General features: G+C 56.2%; 1 protein-coding gene across 6 annotated transcripts in view; it reads left to right on the top strand.

The window, feature by feature from the left end:
* ZMIZ1 (zinc finger MIZ-type containing 1) overlaps positions 1-15,081 on the top strand; it is a 218,767-nt gene that overhangs the window by 123,680 nt on the left and 80,006 nt on the right. For all 6 annotated transcript variants that reach the window (XM_079136063.1, XM_079136065.1, XM_079136066.1 and 3 more), the window contains one exon: positions 5,826-5,931. In XM_079136063.1, the coding sequence (XP_078992189.1) occupies positions 5,826-5,931 (106 nt within the window). The remainder of the gene's footprint in view (positions 1-5,825; positions 5,932-15,081) is intronic.

Genomic DNA, 15,081 nt, shown 5'->3' with positions numbered 1-15,081 from the left:
GCACGTAAGCAGATAACCAGGTACCTCCTCTCCCTGAAGAGGAAGGACCAAGGATGCCTGACCAGACAGAATCAGTGGATCTACGAGTCCAGGGGCACCATGTTTCCTGAAAAGCTCAGATACAAAGGGTACTAGAGGGTACTAGAGGCCCAGCTTGGCCCTGGCTCAGAAGAGGAGAAATCGAGACCGTTCTTAGGACCATGATGGTCAGGCACCTCTTCTGAGCCTGAGGTATATGCCGGTTCACTGGATCCACTCTGCAGTCGTCTCTGTTTTCTAGAAGAGGACAATGAGACTTTTAAGAATTGGGCCTGGGCTTGCAATTGAGACCTGTCTGCCTCTACAGGAGTTGCTCTGGGCCATTAGGGATGCCAGACAGGGATGGAGCCCACACCCTCCCTGGAGTTCTGTGTCAGAAGCTGACACCACACGGCTCCCTCAGGGCCACCAGGCCAGATCAGGCAGCCACCTGCACTGCCCAGGCTTCCTCTTCCTTCAGCCCTCAGGCTCCTCTCCCCACCCCCAACTCCCTTGATCCTCTTTGTAGGGATCCTGGTTCAGCCTAAGCCCCGCGTCCAGGGACAGATGTTGCACTCCCACCCAGCTGCCAGTAGCCTAGAGGCAGGAGGAGGTGGGGCCACACAGTGCATGACCTGCCAGCCCCCACAGTCCCCTAACCCACTGCCCAAGCCTGGCCCTGCTTAGGTGGTGGAGACTCAGGACTGAATTGACAGTGGCCCTGGGCAGGCTGGATGGACCAGAAACTGACCCTTCTGTGGCCCTGTCATTCATCACTCATTCATTCATTCAACAAACATTGACTGAATCCCTGCTATGAGCCAGCTCAGTGGCTTTGCTGGACCCTTCAAGGAGTTTGCATTTCAGTAGGAAGACTGACAACGACTGTGCAGAGGAGTAAGGACAGGCCAGGGCCCCTGGAGAGGGGCCAGGGTGTGGGTCAGCAAACATCTCCCAGGAAGGTGACCTCCTTGGGAAGACAAAAGGAAGGTGCCTCTGGCAGAAGGAGTTACCAGTGCAAAGGTCCTGAGGCAGGATCTGGTCAAGGAACCAAAAGGAAGCCCAGGTGGCCGAAGCTCAGAAGGGGAGGGTATGTAACCAGGAGCAGCTGACTCAGGTCCTACAGGCTGATCAGGAAGAACCTGGTATTATCCAGGGGCAATGGGGTGGCAAGAGATGGTAAGCAGGGGAGCAAAGGGCATGATTTGCATAGGAACAGGAGCTCTGAGGGGGAGCATCCCTGGAGGGGGGTGGAGGGATTCTGGAGGGCTTCCTGGAGGAGGAAGCTAGGGAGGACCTTGTGGGATCTGCCTGGGCAGAGGAGGCCATGGCTTTGCAGGCAGGGGAGGCTGTGGACAGAGGCACAGCCACCCTGGCCTCCCCTCCCTGGGCTGATGGCCAACTCTTACTCCTGACCCTCCAGCCATGGCCGAAGTCTGTTCTTAGTGCTTAGCAGAGCCAATGGCAGGAAGGGACAGGGTGGGGCTGGAAGGAGGGTGGACAGCACCCTCCCTGGACGCCCAAGGTATTTTCCTGGGCACCTTCTCTTTGGATCTTTATGAAGACCCTTTGGTGGCAGGGAAGGGGGCAGCTCTGCCTCAAAAACAAGGCCACCTAGAGAAGGGGAGTAGCTTGCCCCAGTCCCAGCCTGGGCCCCCTGAACCCCAGCAACCTCTGCGTCCTCCTGCAAATCCTCCCACCCCTGGGCACCATAGCCCTTGCCCTGCCCCATAGAGGGAGGATGGCTGGGGGAAGTCAGAGACCTCAGGGGACCTAGGCAGGGCAGGGTGACTGACCCTTGCCCACAACACACACCCATGCCAACTTGCACCCCTGGTCCCATCCAGGTGGCAAACCCTCCAGGTTGCCCAGACCCCCTCGGTGATCTCTGAGAGTGGATTCCAAATTCCTTTGGATCCGGCTTACTTTAAGGATATAAATTAAAAACCACTTAGCTTCAGGCAGCAAATGGACACATTTTTTTTGCTGCCAACTTCTAAGCAGCTCAGACCCCAGGGGACCAACTCAGGGCTTCGGGCAGGGCCCTGCCCCACCCTCCCCTGACACCTTGAGACATCAGGGTGGAAAAGAGCAGAGTCCCAGGCCCCTCCCTGAGGGGCGGCGCCTCGCTTCTGCCCTGGACGACCCTCCCCTTCAGGACCTGGTCCTTTGACCCTGCTGGAGGTCCCCCCGCCCCTCCTCTGGCAGGGCTGACTGCTCTGGGTGTCCTGCCCCCAGCTGGATGACCTCTCCGCCTTTCTCCTTGGCCTCCCTGGAGGGAGAATACATTTGATGATGAGGCTCCGGGGGTCAGAGTGCAGGAGGGGAGGTGGGGAAGGGAAGTGAAACCCAGCTGCTGTCCTCCACCCCAGTGAGGAATTCCCTGTGGCCCCGAGCGGCCCAGGGGAGCACATTCACATGCATTCACTGAATGTCACCGATGCACCTGGTGCCGGCCTGTCATCCTGCAACCAAGGGACATGCGCTCATTTCACAGATGAGAAAATGGATCCCCCGAGAGGCTAAGCCCCTCGAATGAAGTGGAATCGTTAGCAAATGGCAGAAGCAGACCCCAGGGTCATGCTTTGCTTCACAGCAACCATAGCCCTAGACATAAGTACCTGTCTCCACCTCTGTGTTGAGAATGGCAGCCAAGTGGGAAATCTGGGTGCGACCCTGGGGGGATTGGGATGTGACCATGGAGACGGAGGTGGAACACAGTCAGAGTCCAGTGTGCACAGCCCTGAGATGGGGCCATCCTTGCACCTTTAGAAGAGGAAGTGGAGGCTCAGAGAGGTGAGCTTGTTTGCCTTAGGGTGCACAGGACTGGTGGGGCAGGATGGGAGCCCAGGCCCAGCATGTCTCCAGTGCCCTCACTGCCTCAGAGGGTGTCAGTCGGAAAGGACTGTGGGGACCAGCTCCTCCCGGGAGCAGAAACCTCTCCAGTCTGTTTCTTGGCCGGTAGCGTAGTGCTCCCCCCAGGGGACTGACGTGACTTATCACATGACCTCAAGCACCCGAGCGAGGGGGAGCAGCTTATCCCAGTCTCAGGCTGGTACCACTGGTCCACAGAGTCTAGGATTCTGTCGCCCGGCCCGCAGGGCCTTCTGGGCTGCACCAAGCTGCAGGACCCAAGCAGCCAGCAGAGGGCAGCTGCTCAGCCCTGGCCCATAGGGGAGGGGTGTCCATGCCCCGTGGGACCCTCACAGACAGAACCTTGCTCACTGAAATGAAAGCAGCTCTCTCCAAAGCTCCAGCTGCTTCAGTAGAGACTTGATAGAACCCGGATGTGCCTGGAGTAGAACCCCGAGAATACTGGCTCCCCCATCCTGCCTCTCAGACCCCACCTCACAGAGCTCTCTTTGGGGTCCTCAGACTTGGCCAAGGGAACCTGGGGCTGGCAGCATATGAGGCCTTCTCGAGTCACAGGATCCAGCTTGGCTTGCTTTATCATATCTGTGCTGTGTGACCTTGAGTCAGGTCCTGCTATCTCTGGGCTTTGACTTCCTTGTCAGTGAAAGGAGGCTGGTGGAGCCAAGGGCCCTTCTGAATGCCAGGGCCCAGGGGACTTGGCAGCCAGCAAACATGCCCTGCTTCCCTGGCCTGTGATCCTGCAGCCTGCACACAGCCCCAGGCCCTATTGCTCAACGGAGCTAGTATTGTTTTTTAAAACCAGAGCAACAGGATTAGCCAGTATTGGCCAAACACGGGGACCTTTGCCTTCCTGCCCTGAACCCAGGGCCCTGGAGTCCTTCAGGCAGGTTGGGAGTTATGGACTTAACCCCTTGTTGGCTGGAAAAGAGGTCCTGTCATGGAAAAAGCTCAACTTTGCAGCCAAAGCGCCTGGACCCATGTTCTGCCTCTGTCACTGGTAGGCCTTAGTTTTCTCATCTGAAAACAAATAATGCCCACCCATGGGAAGGTGGCCTTCTGTGGCAAACAGAGCACTTACTTCGCCCTCCCGGGAACCAGCAGTCTCGGGGCTCTCCTCAAGGACACCGACTTCCCCACAAACAGCAGCTTTGCTGCTGCACGGTCCAAACACGGCCTGTGCTCACCGGCATCCTCTCCGACACTTTCCTGCCACAGAGGGAGGGCACCAGAGGTGACTTCAGAGCTGCAGCACCCCCGCCCCCAGCCTAGAAGCTTTCTGCTTGTCCTGAGAGTGTCCACCTGCAAACTGGAAATACTCCACAAGCCAGAAAGAGCTGGGAACCTTGATTTTTCTATTTGGACAGGGAGACTGGCGAAGAGGATGCCCTTACCCTGGGGACTAGGGATAGGCAGAGGGGCAAATAGAGCCCGTGGGAAACAGGCCTGGGGAGAGCAGGAGGCTTCTGGGTCAGGGACTACTGTTTGCAGCAGAAAAGCTGGGCAAACATCCTAACGTGACAACGGCCGGGCTCAGACATCGGCCCTGCACGGAGCATTCCCAGGGGAGGGCTGGAGAGGGCCCAGGGCTCCATTCCAAGAGACACTGGTGGTCCTGGGAAGGGGGTCTGGCTCCTCCCTGACTCAGTGTGACATTCCCTGGGCCTCCAGCGTGTCCCTTCACTTTAAATGAGGAGGTAGCCCCAGAGGCGTGGTTTTCCCACCCTCTTTAGCCCTAAAGCCCCTGCAGGAAACCCCTAAAATAGAAACAGTAAAGGGGAGCTATTCTGACGGATCCAGGGGCCCAGCCAAAGCGCCTGGCAGCCTGAGGCCCCTCCAAGGCCCTCGAGTGCCCCTGGAGCAGGTGGCCCCTCGGAACCTGATGACTGGGTCACCCCTTTCTGGAAGGCACAATTACAAGCCCAGCACATCTGGGAGGACGCTCCTTTCCGTTCAGCCATGGCTGCCCCAGCTGCCGTCCACATTTTACAAGGCCCTTCCTTCTTAATGAGGAAACCTAATTTTGCTGCTGTTAATGAGGAAGGCGGGCGGGAAGGAGCAGATCTGGCAGTCACGGGACACCTGGGAATGGGTAAGGACAGTGGAACCGGATGGGCATGGGCCTCCAGAGACTTCGGATGCCCAGGAGCACCCCGGTTCCACTGCCCCCCAGGGAACGGGCAGCCCTCCCTGAGTCCCACATCTTGAGTTGGGTGGGACCGCCAGGCTCCAAGGACACTGCCACTCTATGGGAGCCCCACTGCTGGCTCCCAGGGAAGGCGCGTGCCTTGCCAGGGCTGGAGTTGGAGGCAGACCGCGGGCTGCATTTCCAGGCTACGGTGTGAAGGGCCGCCAGGGGAGCCAGCCCTGAGCCGTGTTGGCGCCCGCCCCGTCCAGGGCAGCCCTAACTCTACCAATGGCTCCACCCGAGCTCTGGAGAAGCCGTGTATCCTGAGTCCCCACCTTTTCTGGGGTGCAGACATGACATAGGCCAGGCTAGGCAGCAGACTGCCTTTCTTACAGGCAGGCCTCCACCATGTGCCAGTGCTGCTGGGAGTTGCAAGGAACAGGGAGCCCCTGCCATGGGTGCACAGGAGCTCAGCAGGGACGGGAAGGTGGGCAGGGGAGGGCTCCCAGGTGCGAGGATGTGGAAGCAAGTTAAAGAGCCCCACAGGCAGAGCAGAGAACTGGCTGGGGCCATCCTGGAAATGGACACAGGGCATCCTCAGCCAGCATGTGACCCTTGGAGCCAGTATCAGTGCTTGGCTGAGTGATCCAACAAGGCACTGTGGAGCCAGCCCTGCCGCCCTGGGGTCCTGCCTTAGCCAGCCCATCTCCCCTGCTTCACTGCGAGATTGGCATGTCCGCCCACTCTGGGCTCAGAGGCTTTGTACGGATGGTGACTCATGCCTGCCTTTCCTCCCTCCTGCTGGCAGGTGGTCAGCCGGGTGGCGGCCCAGCAAGGGTTTGACCTGGACCTCGGGTACAGACTACTGGCCGTGTGTGCTGCCAACCGAGACAAGTTCACTCCCAAGTCTGCCGGTAAGCGTCTGTCAGGGTGTGTGCGGGCGTCATTGGAAGGTGGGAGGGTTCCAGACTCTACCAGGGCTGTCTGCCATGCTGGTGCCTTGGGTCATCTAGGTGTGGTGTGAGCTCCGAGAAGGAGCTGCTCAGCAGCCAGGCTCTGGGGCCCACAGGCGAGGGTCGGCCCTGTTTCTGTCCCTGCACACGTTCTTGCATTGGGTCACTTCAGGGGCACTGCAGGGCCAGACAAGATTCCAAAGGGACACCACACCCCAACAACAGGCACTGTGCGGGAGGTAGGACATGCATCCTCTCGTTCCCTGGGCATAAACATTGGGATTGGCCCCATTTTACAGGGGAGAAAACAGACTCAGAGAAGCAGATTTCCAAGCGGCAGAGCTGGGATTTAAGTGCAGGTCTGTACTCCACAGTCAGCATGCTGAACCCTTACGCTCCACTGCATTCAAAACATCCATTTCTTTAAAATCAAAGCAAGGGGCTGAGGAGATAGCTCAGTCGTCGGCAGAGTGCTTGCCTTGCAAGCACAAGGCCCTGGGTTCGATCCCCAGCACCACCAAAAAAAAAAAAAAAAAAAAAGCAAAATATGTCAATATATCCAGGGTTCCAAAATCCTGCCCTGCAGTTTATCCTCCAGCTCTGTCTTTGCATGGGGCCTCCTGACCCCATCTTTCACAGGGGCCACAGAAGGTGCCAATCAGCAGTCTGTCTGTGGGGGATTTGAGCACAATAACAGTGCAGTTTTAGCATGGATGCTTGCATGCAGCTATAGTCCCACATACTCAAGAGGCTGAGGCAAGAGAATCACTTGAGCCCAGGAGTTTGGGGCCAGCCTGGGCAACATAGTGAGACCCGTCTTTTAAAACAGGCAAGATAGAGTTTTATAGTTGCCATCATCCTCATAACCTTGCTTAGACAGCAGGTACCCAGCAACCTTTAAAAAACAGACTCACCTGTGGCCACCTACCTGTCACATGCTGAGTATTAGTCTCTGGACCTCAGTTTATAGCCTCAGGAAGGCAGGAATGATGAGACTTGCTTTGCAGGGGTCATGGTAAATTTCAGAAATATGTAAAGTACCTGGCACCGTGTCTGGGTGCTAACATTCTTTATTGATTCAGAACCAGTAGTTGAAAGGGAGGGAGATGGTATTTCTTCTGCATAACAATAAAACAATTTCATTGAATTCGCCAGTCAGTTCTTTGGCGTGTGTTTGGAAGTAGCCTTCATGAGAACGCTTAAAGGAAATCTCACAACGCGTTTCCATAAATCCACTCAAACCATAGTGTCTTGAATGTGGTTTACAGTCCCCTCTGCAAACACTTACAGTCCCCAAATGTGGGTGTGCTTCACTTATAAAACTGTGTGTGAAGGTCTCGTGAGCCAATAGCTGCTCTGAAACCTTTTTTCCGCCAGCCTGAGCTGGGATATTGCTGTGCATGGAACTGCTTGCCAGAAAACAGTCTTGGAATCTCACAGGGAATGTCTATTCCTGTCGGAATCTGCAGTTTTAATAATAAGTCAATACAATTTAGACAAAGTAAAAATTGCATCTTAAGAAACACATCTCTTACATGCCTGTTCTGTGCAGATACCGGCCAGGACTGAGGTCACCAGGGAACCAGACAGGGTCCTGCCTCAAGGAACTTACAGTCTGGGGTAGGGCTGTGCAAACTTTTTACATAAAGGACCAGATGGTATCTATTTTAGGCCTTGTGGGCTACAAAAGCAGTCATAGATGATATATAAAGGAATGAGTGTGACTAGTTCCAATAAAACTTTATTTATGAAAACCAGTGATAGCCAGTAGCTTCCTGGCTCCTGGCCTACAGGAAGAAAAAGCCATTGATCAAATGATTCAGGAGTGTGTGTGTGTGTGTGTGTGTGTGTGTGTGTGTGTGTGTGTGTAAGTCAAACTGTGCTAAGTGCTGTGAACAAGAAGCCACCAGATGACGTGGGAGTGTTGGGGGCACAGACTACTATAGGGTCAGGGGAGCATTTGGAAGGTTAAGAAAAAGTTGAGTGGGTAAAGAAAAGGAAGGTATTGTTCACAGGACATCCTGTGCAAAGGCCCTGAGGTAGGAGAGAGCATGGCTTTGTGTCAGACTAAGACAAGGCTAGTGGTTTTGGAGCCCAGAGTCAGAGGACATGTGGCTAGGGTGAGGCTGGTGAAGGCGGCAGCTTAACTTGCCAGCCTATCTTGAAGGTGGTTGTCCTCGTCCTAAAGTAATGGGAACATGGTTAAATTCTCACTTTGTAAAACCTTATTCTGCTACAAAAGAATAAGTTGCACAGGGGAGTGGAGGCGCTGGTCAGTTGGCAGGTCACGGGTGAGGGTGGGGTGCTCAGAGAGGAAGACAAAAGTGGCGCGAAGGGAAGAGAAAAGGATATTTCAAAGGCAAAACCAGGCTGGGGCTGTAGCTTAGTGGTGGAGAACTTGCCAAGAATGCGTGAGGCCCTGAGGTTGTGGCCTGCCACCAAAAAAAAAAAAAAGAGAAAAAAAGTGGGGCCAAGAAGGGGGACCAAATCCAGACAGAGAGGTCAGGAGAACAGAAGACTGGGCTGCCCAGAAGTCTCAACTGCAACCCCACAGGGGAGGAGGGGCTCAGGTCCCTGGGCCACCCTTCCCTGGTGGGGGAGGGGGCTCTCCTAAGCCCTTGCCTTACTGGCTCTTGCAGGCTATTCTCCTATGGTTTGCCACAATTCTCAGCTTTGTGAGACATCTTCATTTATCAATGAGGATACCGAAGCTCAGAGAGGCCCCGTGCCTTGCCTAAAGTCACACAGCTCGTAAAGGATAGAGCTGGAACTTGAAATGTAGCCTGACGCCAGGCTGAGGGTTCTCGGCCTGTTCCATCACATTGACCCGGGCTGGTCAGGGTTCTGGATTAGGAGACTTCTGCTTCCTGCCCCAGGATCTGGGAAGCCACTCCACTTGGATGAGACTTCACTGTGTACAGGATTCTCTAGCCTGGCCCTGTGTTCCTCAAAGTGGCGTTTCCAAGATCACATCTCCTGAAACGGGGAATTGTTCTTTCCTTTATCCTCAGCTCCAGCTGTGCACAGCTCTTGGCAGTTCACAGAGCCCTTTCTCATATATGGTGTCCATTAAGTCACACGATGCATCCCAGGACCCCAAGATGAGTGCTCAGGGACCCATTCTGCACCTGGTGACACTGAGGCCCAGCATGCCTCCTTAGGAGTCCAACCCTTGTTGTGCTGACAGCCATGACCCACCCCGTGCCAGGCAGTGAAGTCTGGCCATCCTCATGCTCAGAAGGCAGGGGCCCATCTGAGTGGGCCTCAGCTGCTGGCTTCATTCAAGGGATGAAGGATCCACTGGGGACAACTGGGCTATAAGACAAGCAGAGGCCAAGGGGGCAGAGCAGTGACTCCAAGTTTGAAGGACAGCTTGGTGGTGGCCCCACCTCGGCCACTCTTCCCACCTGGGAGCCCAGGCCTGGTCTGCAGAGAGGCTCACACACACACAGCTGTCTCTGAGCACCCAGCAAGCTCCCCTAACACGGCAGGAGAGAGGGCCCCCCAGTACCCGACCATGTGGGCGCCAAGTGAGTTCCACTTCCAGACCTCCGTCTCCCCCCAGCTTGGCGCCCCACCTCGCTGAGATCCTCGCTGCCTAGCAAGGCTGCCTCCCCAGGACTCCCCTTGGCTCTAGGGTGTGTGCATGCCCTGTGCTACCCTGCCCCTGATATGCATGTGTCCCTCCCAGACCTCTCTTAGGTGGCCTCTATAATTCCAGAGCTCCCTGTCCCCAGAGCGCCCAGCTCTGGGTAGCCAGCCAGCTACCCCCCACCCCTCCCACCTGTCTGTCCAGGCTCCTGCTGTCTGATCACTGTGCAGCTTTCCCTGCCTTCTCTCCCTGGCCATCTCTGTTATCTGTCTGCCTGTCCCTCACTTCCAGGTCTAGCTTCCCATTGCTTTTTTTCTAGATTGCTCCAGGTCTCAGACTTGTTCCTGTGTGGCGGGTCCGTGGCTGTGTGCATATGTGCACATCTCGGTGTGGAGCGTGTGTGTGTGCGTGCCTGTGCATTTGGCTGCTGAAAGTCTGCACGTGTCTCTGTGTGGGGTGTGCCGAGTGTGGGTGCCTGCATGTGCACTGTTGTGTTTGTGGCTGTGTGCTGTGTGCATGCATGGCCGCAGCGACAAGTGCCTCCCCTTCCCCGTCCCTGTCTGTCTGGTCAGGAGCTGGGATGAGCTCATGCAGCGGGAGAGGAGCTTTGTCAGGACGGCTGGCGGTGAGCCGGCTGGGCATCCGTCGGGGGCTGTGGAGCAGGAGCTGGGCCTGGGGGCAGCACTGCTGCAGCATGTGCTGTGTGTGTGTGTGTGTGTGAGAGAGAGAGAGAGAGAGAGAGAGAGAGAGAGAGAGAGAGAGAGAGAGGGGAGCCGGCGCCAGGAGCGCGGAGTGTGAGCCGCAGACACTGCAGCAGCCAAGGCGGGCGTCTGCACGTGGGGCCCTGGTACCCAGCCCCCAGCTCTTTGTTCTGGTGCAGCCTTTAGCCTCTGCTCACACAGGAGCACAAGCGCAGGCGCGCACAGGGCCGGGATCCTCCTCATCGGAGGCTCCTCAGGGCAGCTGCTCCCCCCACCCTGCCACCACCTACAACAGAAGGTCACCTGCCCAGTCCCCTGCCCCCACCTCCTCCAAGGCCATAGTGCACCCACCCTGCCCCCACCCGTCCCCACGTGCCAGCCCTCAGCAACTTGGCAGGCAGCGCTGAAATGTCAGCCTCATCACGCCCATCAGCCCATGCTGGCTACGTGGGTGAGAGCACCACCGGTCGCCATGTCCACGGTCCCCCAGAGCCCTCGTGCCTCAGCTCGTGTCCACGCTTGAATAAATCTGTGTCACCTCAGCTGACCCCACTGAGCAGCCAGCGTGTGTTGAAATAATGGAACAGGGAATGTCAGAGCCCAGAAGGTAGGACGTCCAGGGACCAGAGAGGAGAGGACCCACCCCGAGTCACAGGGAAGCCCCAGGGACCTGGGGGACCCACTGCCTTTCCTAGCGCCCTTCCTGTCTCCCTGAGGCCTGATGGCTATGAGCTGTCACCTTAGGCAGTTGGTGAAGTCAAGATGTGCACACAGCAGGGCATCCTGGGGAGCACGACTGGGCATTTGGAGAAGGGACCATAGAACTCAGGAGAGTAGTCAGGACAGGAAGAGGCCAACCTTCCTCAGGGACAGGCAGAGAACGTTTGTCAGAGTATAGAGTGGTCATCATGGGCTGGATGTGGCCTGCAGATACCTCAGGCTGGACTGCTCAGTAATTTTAGAAAAAGAATATTAATTGCCCACAAATGCCCTTTAAGAGATAGCTGTGTTGCGTAGATGCCTGACTTCCTTTGAACGAGCGCCTTGGGATCATGTTCCCCAGAGGACCAGGTCGGGCTGTACCCCTGACAAGTGCTGTGCCCAGCCCCTCCTCCCTCCTGTCTTACACCCAGTGCATTTGGAGACCAGCCTGGCCCTGGGGCCCCGTGTGTCTGACCTCTGTTCTAAGCACACCCACACACCTCAACCCCAGGAACGGGAGTGGAACCCAGGCAAAGTGGATTGCTAGCTCTGCGTCCCCGAACATCTGCTTGGCCCGGTCTTCTTGGCATGCTCCCCAGAGGAAAGAACAGTCATGAGGGAGGTCACAGATCACAGGGGGTGGACTGAGACATACTCTGTGCCCCAGCCAGCCCGGGGAGTGAAGAATCAAGAATGCAGGGGTCCCTGCCACGCCCCTCCCTGTCTGTGGCCTGCCTGTCCTCCACAGAGGAGGGGCTTGGGAGAGGCTGGGTTCTATACAGCAGCTTGTGCAGGCTTAGCGAAGGGCCCTGACCCCAGGGGCCCTGGAGTGAGTGTCCTGCCATTCACAGAGGGTTGGGCTGGGACACAGGGATCAGAGGCCAGCCAGGTGGTTCCCACCTCTTCTACTTAAGCCAGGAGGTCACTGCTGTTTCTGGCTGTCTTTGAAACCAAGCCTTCTTGCTCCCACCTGGCTGAATAGGGGGACTCTCAGACCCCAATGGTTGTGGGGACATTTCTTGTGGTTCTCAGTGGCCTGGCTCCTATCTCCACCTTCACACTCCCTCTTAGCCTCTCTCCACCCCTCTCTGCCTCTGCCCGCTCCATGCAGCCGCCTTCCCGTCACCAGGGAGGACAAATGGCCTCATTCAGGGACACCCTGCCAGAGCTGTCTCTCTAAGACAAAGCTGTGCGCAGCTCTCCGTGAAAAACGGTTCACGCCGCCCAGCAAGCAGGCGGGATTGGTGGGTGCAAATTGCAGGGGATTTGTTAACGCTGCTGGCTCCCCCCAGAGACAGCAGGTAGGCGAGACCATGCCCTTGAAACACCAGGCCGCCCAGCAGGCTGGGCCACCCTTCCAAGGCCAAGGACAGACGTCCTGGACACCACCCCACCCCCACATCCGAGCTCACCAGAGCTGGGATATGGGGGAGGGACATGGCTTCCTTCCTCCTGCTAGGCCGTCTCCACCCCTGAGTCAGGTCTCCCTGGAAAGGGCTCTGGACTTCATCACCAGACCCTTGTGCACTGGAGGCCAGATCTGTGCAGTGGAGAAAACCTAATCATGTGCTTGCCCCCTGCTGTCCACGCTGTAGGGGAGGCTGGATCTCCTACCAGCACACCCATTTATAGAGGAGAAAACTGAGGCTCTGAGAGGGAAAGACAGACCTAACTCACGTGGCTCCTGATACTAGAAGCAGGATTTGCTTCCAGGAGGGTCACGGCTGGTGCTCAGAGAGCTAGACCACTTCTGAGTGACTATGAGTGACCAGTGGGGCAGGCTGTTTTGGGGCAGTGGCCTTGGCCCCTCCCCTCCCTGGCTCCCTGTGAGATGAGCCTGGGATCAGAGTGGCCTCTTGGAGAAGAGGGACAATGGGAGGAGCTTGGTGGACACAGTCCTCCCAGGCCAAGGAATTGGGGAGAAGACAACTGGATGGTCCCTGGGGTGTCAGTAGTGCACAGTGAGGAGGGGCCGAGCCCTCCAGGAATGAGAGAGGGCTGAGGATTTCCATGGTCGCTCTATTTATGGCCATTCAAAATAAGGCCTGCGGGGAAATGCTTAGGACATAATCATATTAACCTTTTAGAACAGTAACAAAATGATCTGCGTGGTATGATGGCAGCCAGGTGCCAAAACAAAACATGCATGTATCTAGGCACAGAAAACAGAAGGAGATGTCCCGAAATGTCAACTTATAAATAATAGATCTATCTGGACCAGGGCATGCGTCTGATACTCTCATTTCCCATGTTTTCTGCAGGGGACATATATTCTGTTTTGAAGCTGGAGCAGTGATATTCATTGTGGGTTTCTTCAGAGCTTGGTTGTGACTGGCAGGGGTGGGTGAGAACAGAGTGCTCTGTCTGCTGGCTGGCTCAGCAGTTTCCCAGATACAGCCCTCTCTGGTTCCCGAGAGCCCAGGGGACAGGCCTCAGCTTGTCAGGAGGCCACTCTTCCTGTCTCCCTCTCATCTGCCAGATTAGTCATTGTGGCCACTCCTCCCACCACTGCCCGGGTGCACAAGGACAGTGCTGCCTGAGGTCCAGCCAGTGGACATGGACTTTCCAGGCTTTGGAGAGGGGGCCTCTCTGTTGGAGATGGGGCATCTGAGAGCCAGGACCCTAACAGGTGGAGCAGACCCCTCTCAAAATGGGCCTGCTCCTCCTACCTAGACCGCAACCCTAGTCTAGAGTCCCTGCTGGGAATCCACCCCACCAGCCCAGCCACCTGGTTGGGACTTGGGGTCTGGAAGTAGAGAGGTGGGGATTCATGAGGCCAAGCTGCTGGAAGATTCCCATGGAATGGCAGGTTTCTGGAATTGATTTCCCCGGATGCAGACCCTGTGCTGAAGATTCAGTGCACATCACTTCTTTAGGAGGATTTCAGAAAACACGGATGGGAAAAGTGGGGCAGATGGGACAGGAAGGGGAGGAAGTTAAGGAAGAGTGTGGTTGGTTACGAAGTTGCCTGCTGTGGACCCCTGGGGCTCAGTCCTGTCGGGGGCTCTGGCAGACAAAGGAGAACGCTTCCCTACTACCTGAGCCTCAGAGAGAGGAGGTATTTATCCACCACGCCATGGCCATTATCGGTTGAGGGCTGCTTGGGGTGGGGGTGAGGTGGAACCTTCCAGCATTCGCGTGGCTTGGCTCTGTGTCAGGACAGAAAATGCTCGGGCAGGGCCACAGAGTACCTGCAGCAGAGAGTGTGGACGCGGCACCTGCAGTGCTGCCTCGAGGCCCATCCACATTTCAGTCCTTGGAACCCCACCCTCATCCTCTCAGTCGATTCCCGTCCACTCAGATTCTGATTGTGTTGTTTGTAGTTTACTCACTTATTTGAACTTCCATATGGAAATTGTGAAAGGACGTTTTACATTGGTACCGTAACTGGAGGACCAGTCTCCCTTGCCACATTCAGAAACTGTCAAAGTGAAGACAGCAAAAGCCGTGTCTTGTGCCTGAGGGGAGCTACAGGTGTCTGTTCAACAGCCTGAGCCTGGGTCCCTTTTCTGCCAGTTAAAAGGGGAGATGAGCGGGTTCAGGAAAGGGTTAAAATGCAGCATGCACAAAGTAGAAGTAACAGCACCCTAAGCTGGAAAATAGCCGACAAGACAGTGATTTTTTCAACGGGAGCCATGACCACCTTATTAATCCTTTGGGCCAGGTCATCTCATCCACATTTGAGGGTGATGTAGTCAACAGTCCCGATGGAGGATGCCAGGGCATGGGAAGGCTGCGCCCATCAGTTTCTCCCTCTCTCCAGGGCTTCTGCACCATTCATAGCGGCACGAATTTGAAGGAATTTGAAATGATGAGCTTCTGGGGCCAGGTCCACCCCCGCCCCTCGAAGCACAGGTCCGCAGACACATACAAATGTAGCGCACGCACACACCCAGACCTTGCTCTTGTGGTTTAAAATAAATGAATATCTCCATTCTGTGGGCAAGAGATGACAGGAGTCCTGCCTTCTGTGTCCAGCTCTGTGAAACCCCAGAGCAGCCTCATTTCCATTTTAAGGAAGAAACTGAGACCCTGATGACCTGGACGGATGGTCTCGGCAGGAGCAGAAGTGGGATCAGAGGTCTGGCTAGGACATCCCTGCTGTAGCCAAGTGCC

Source organism: Sciurus vulgaris (genome assembly GCF_902686455.1).
Source record: "Sciurus vulgaris genome assembly, chromosome: 4".
In the NCBI taxonomy this organism is placed as follows: Eukaryota; Metazoa; Chordata; class Mammalia; order Rodentia; family Sciuridae; genus Sciurus; species Sciurus vulgaris.
The sequence above is the reverse complement of the archived record's forward strand: the minus strand, read 5'-3'. Positions and strand labels throughout refer to the sequence as shown.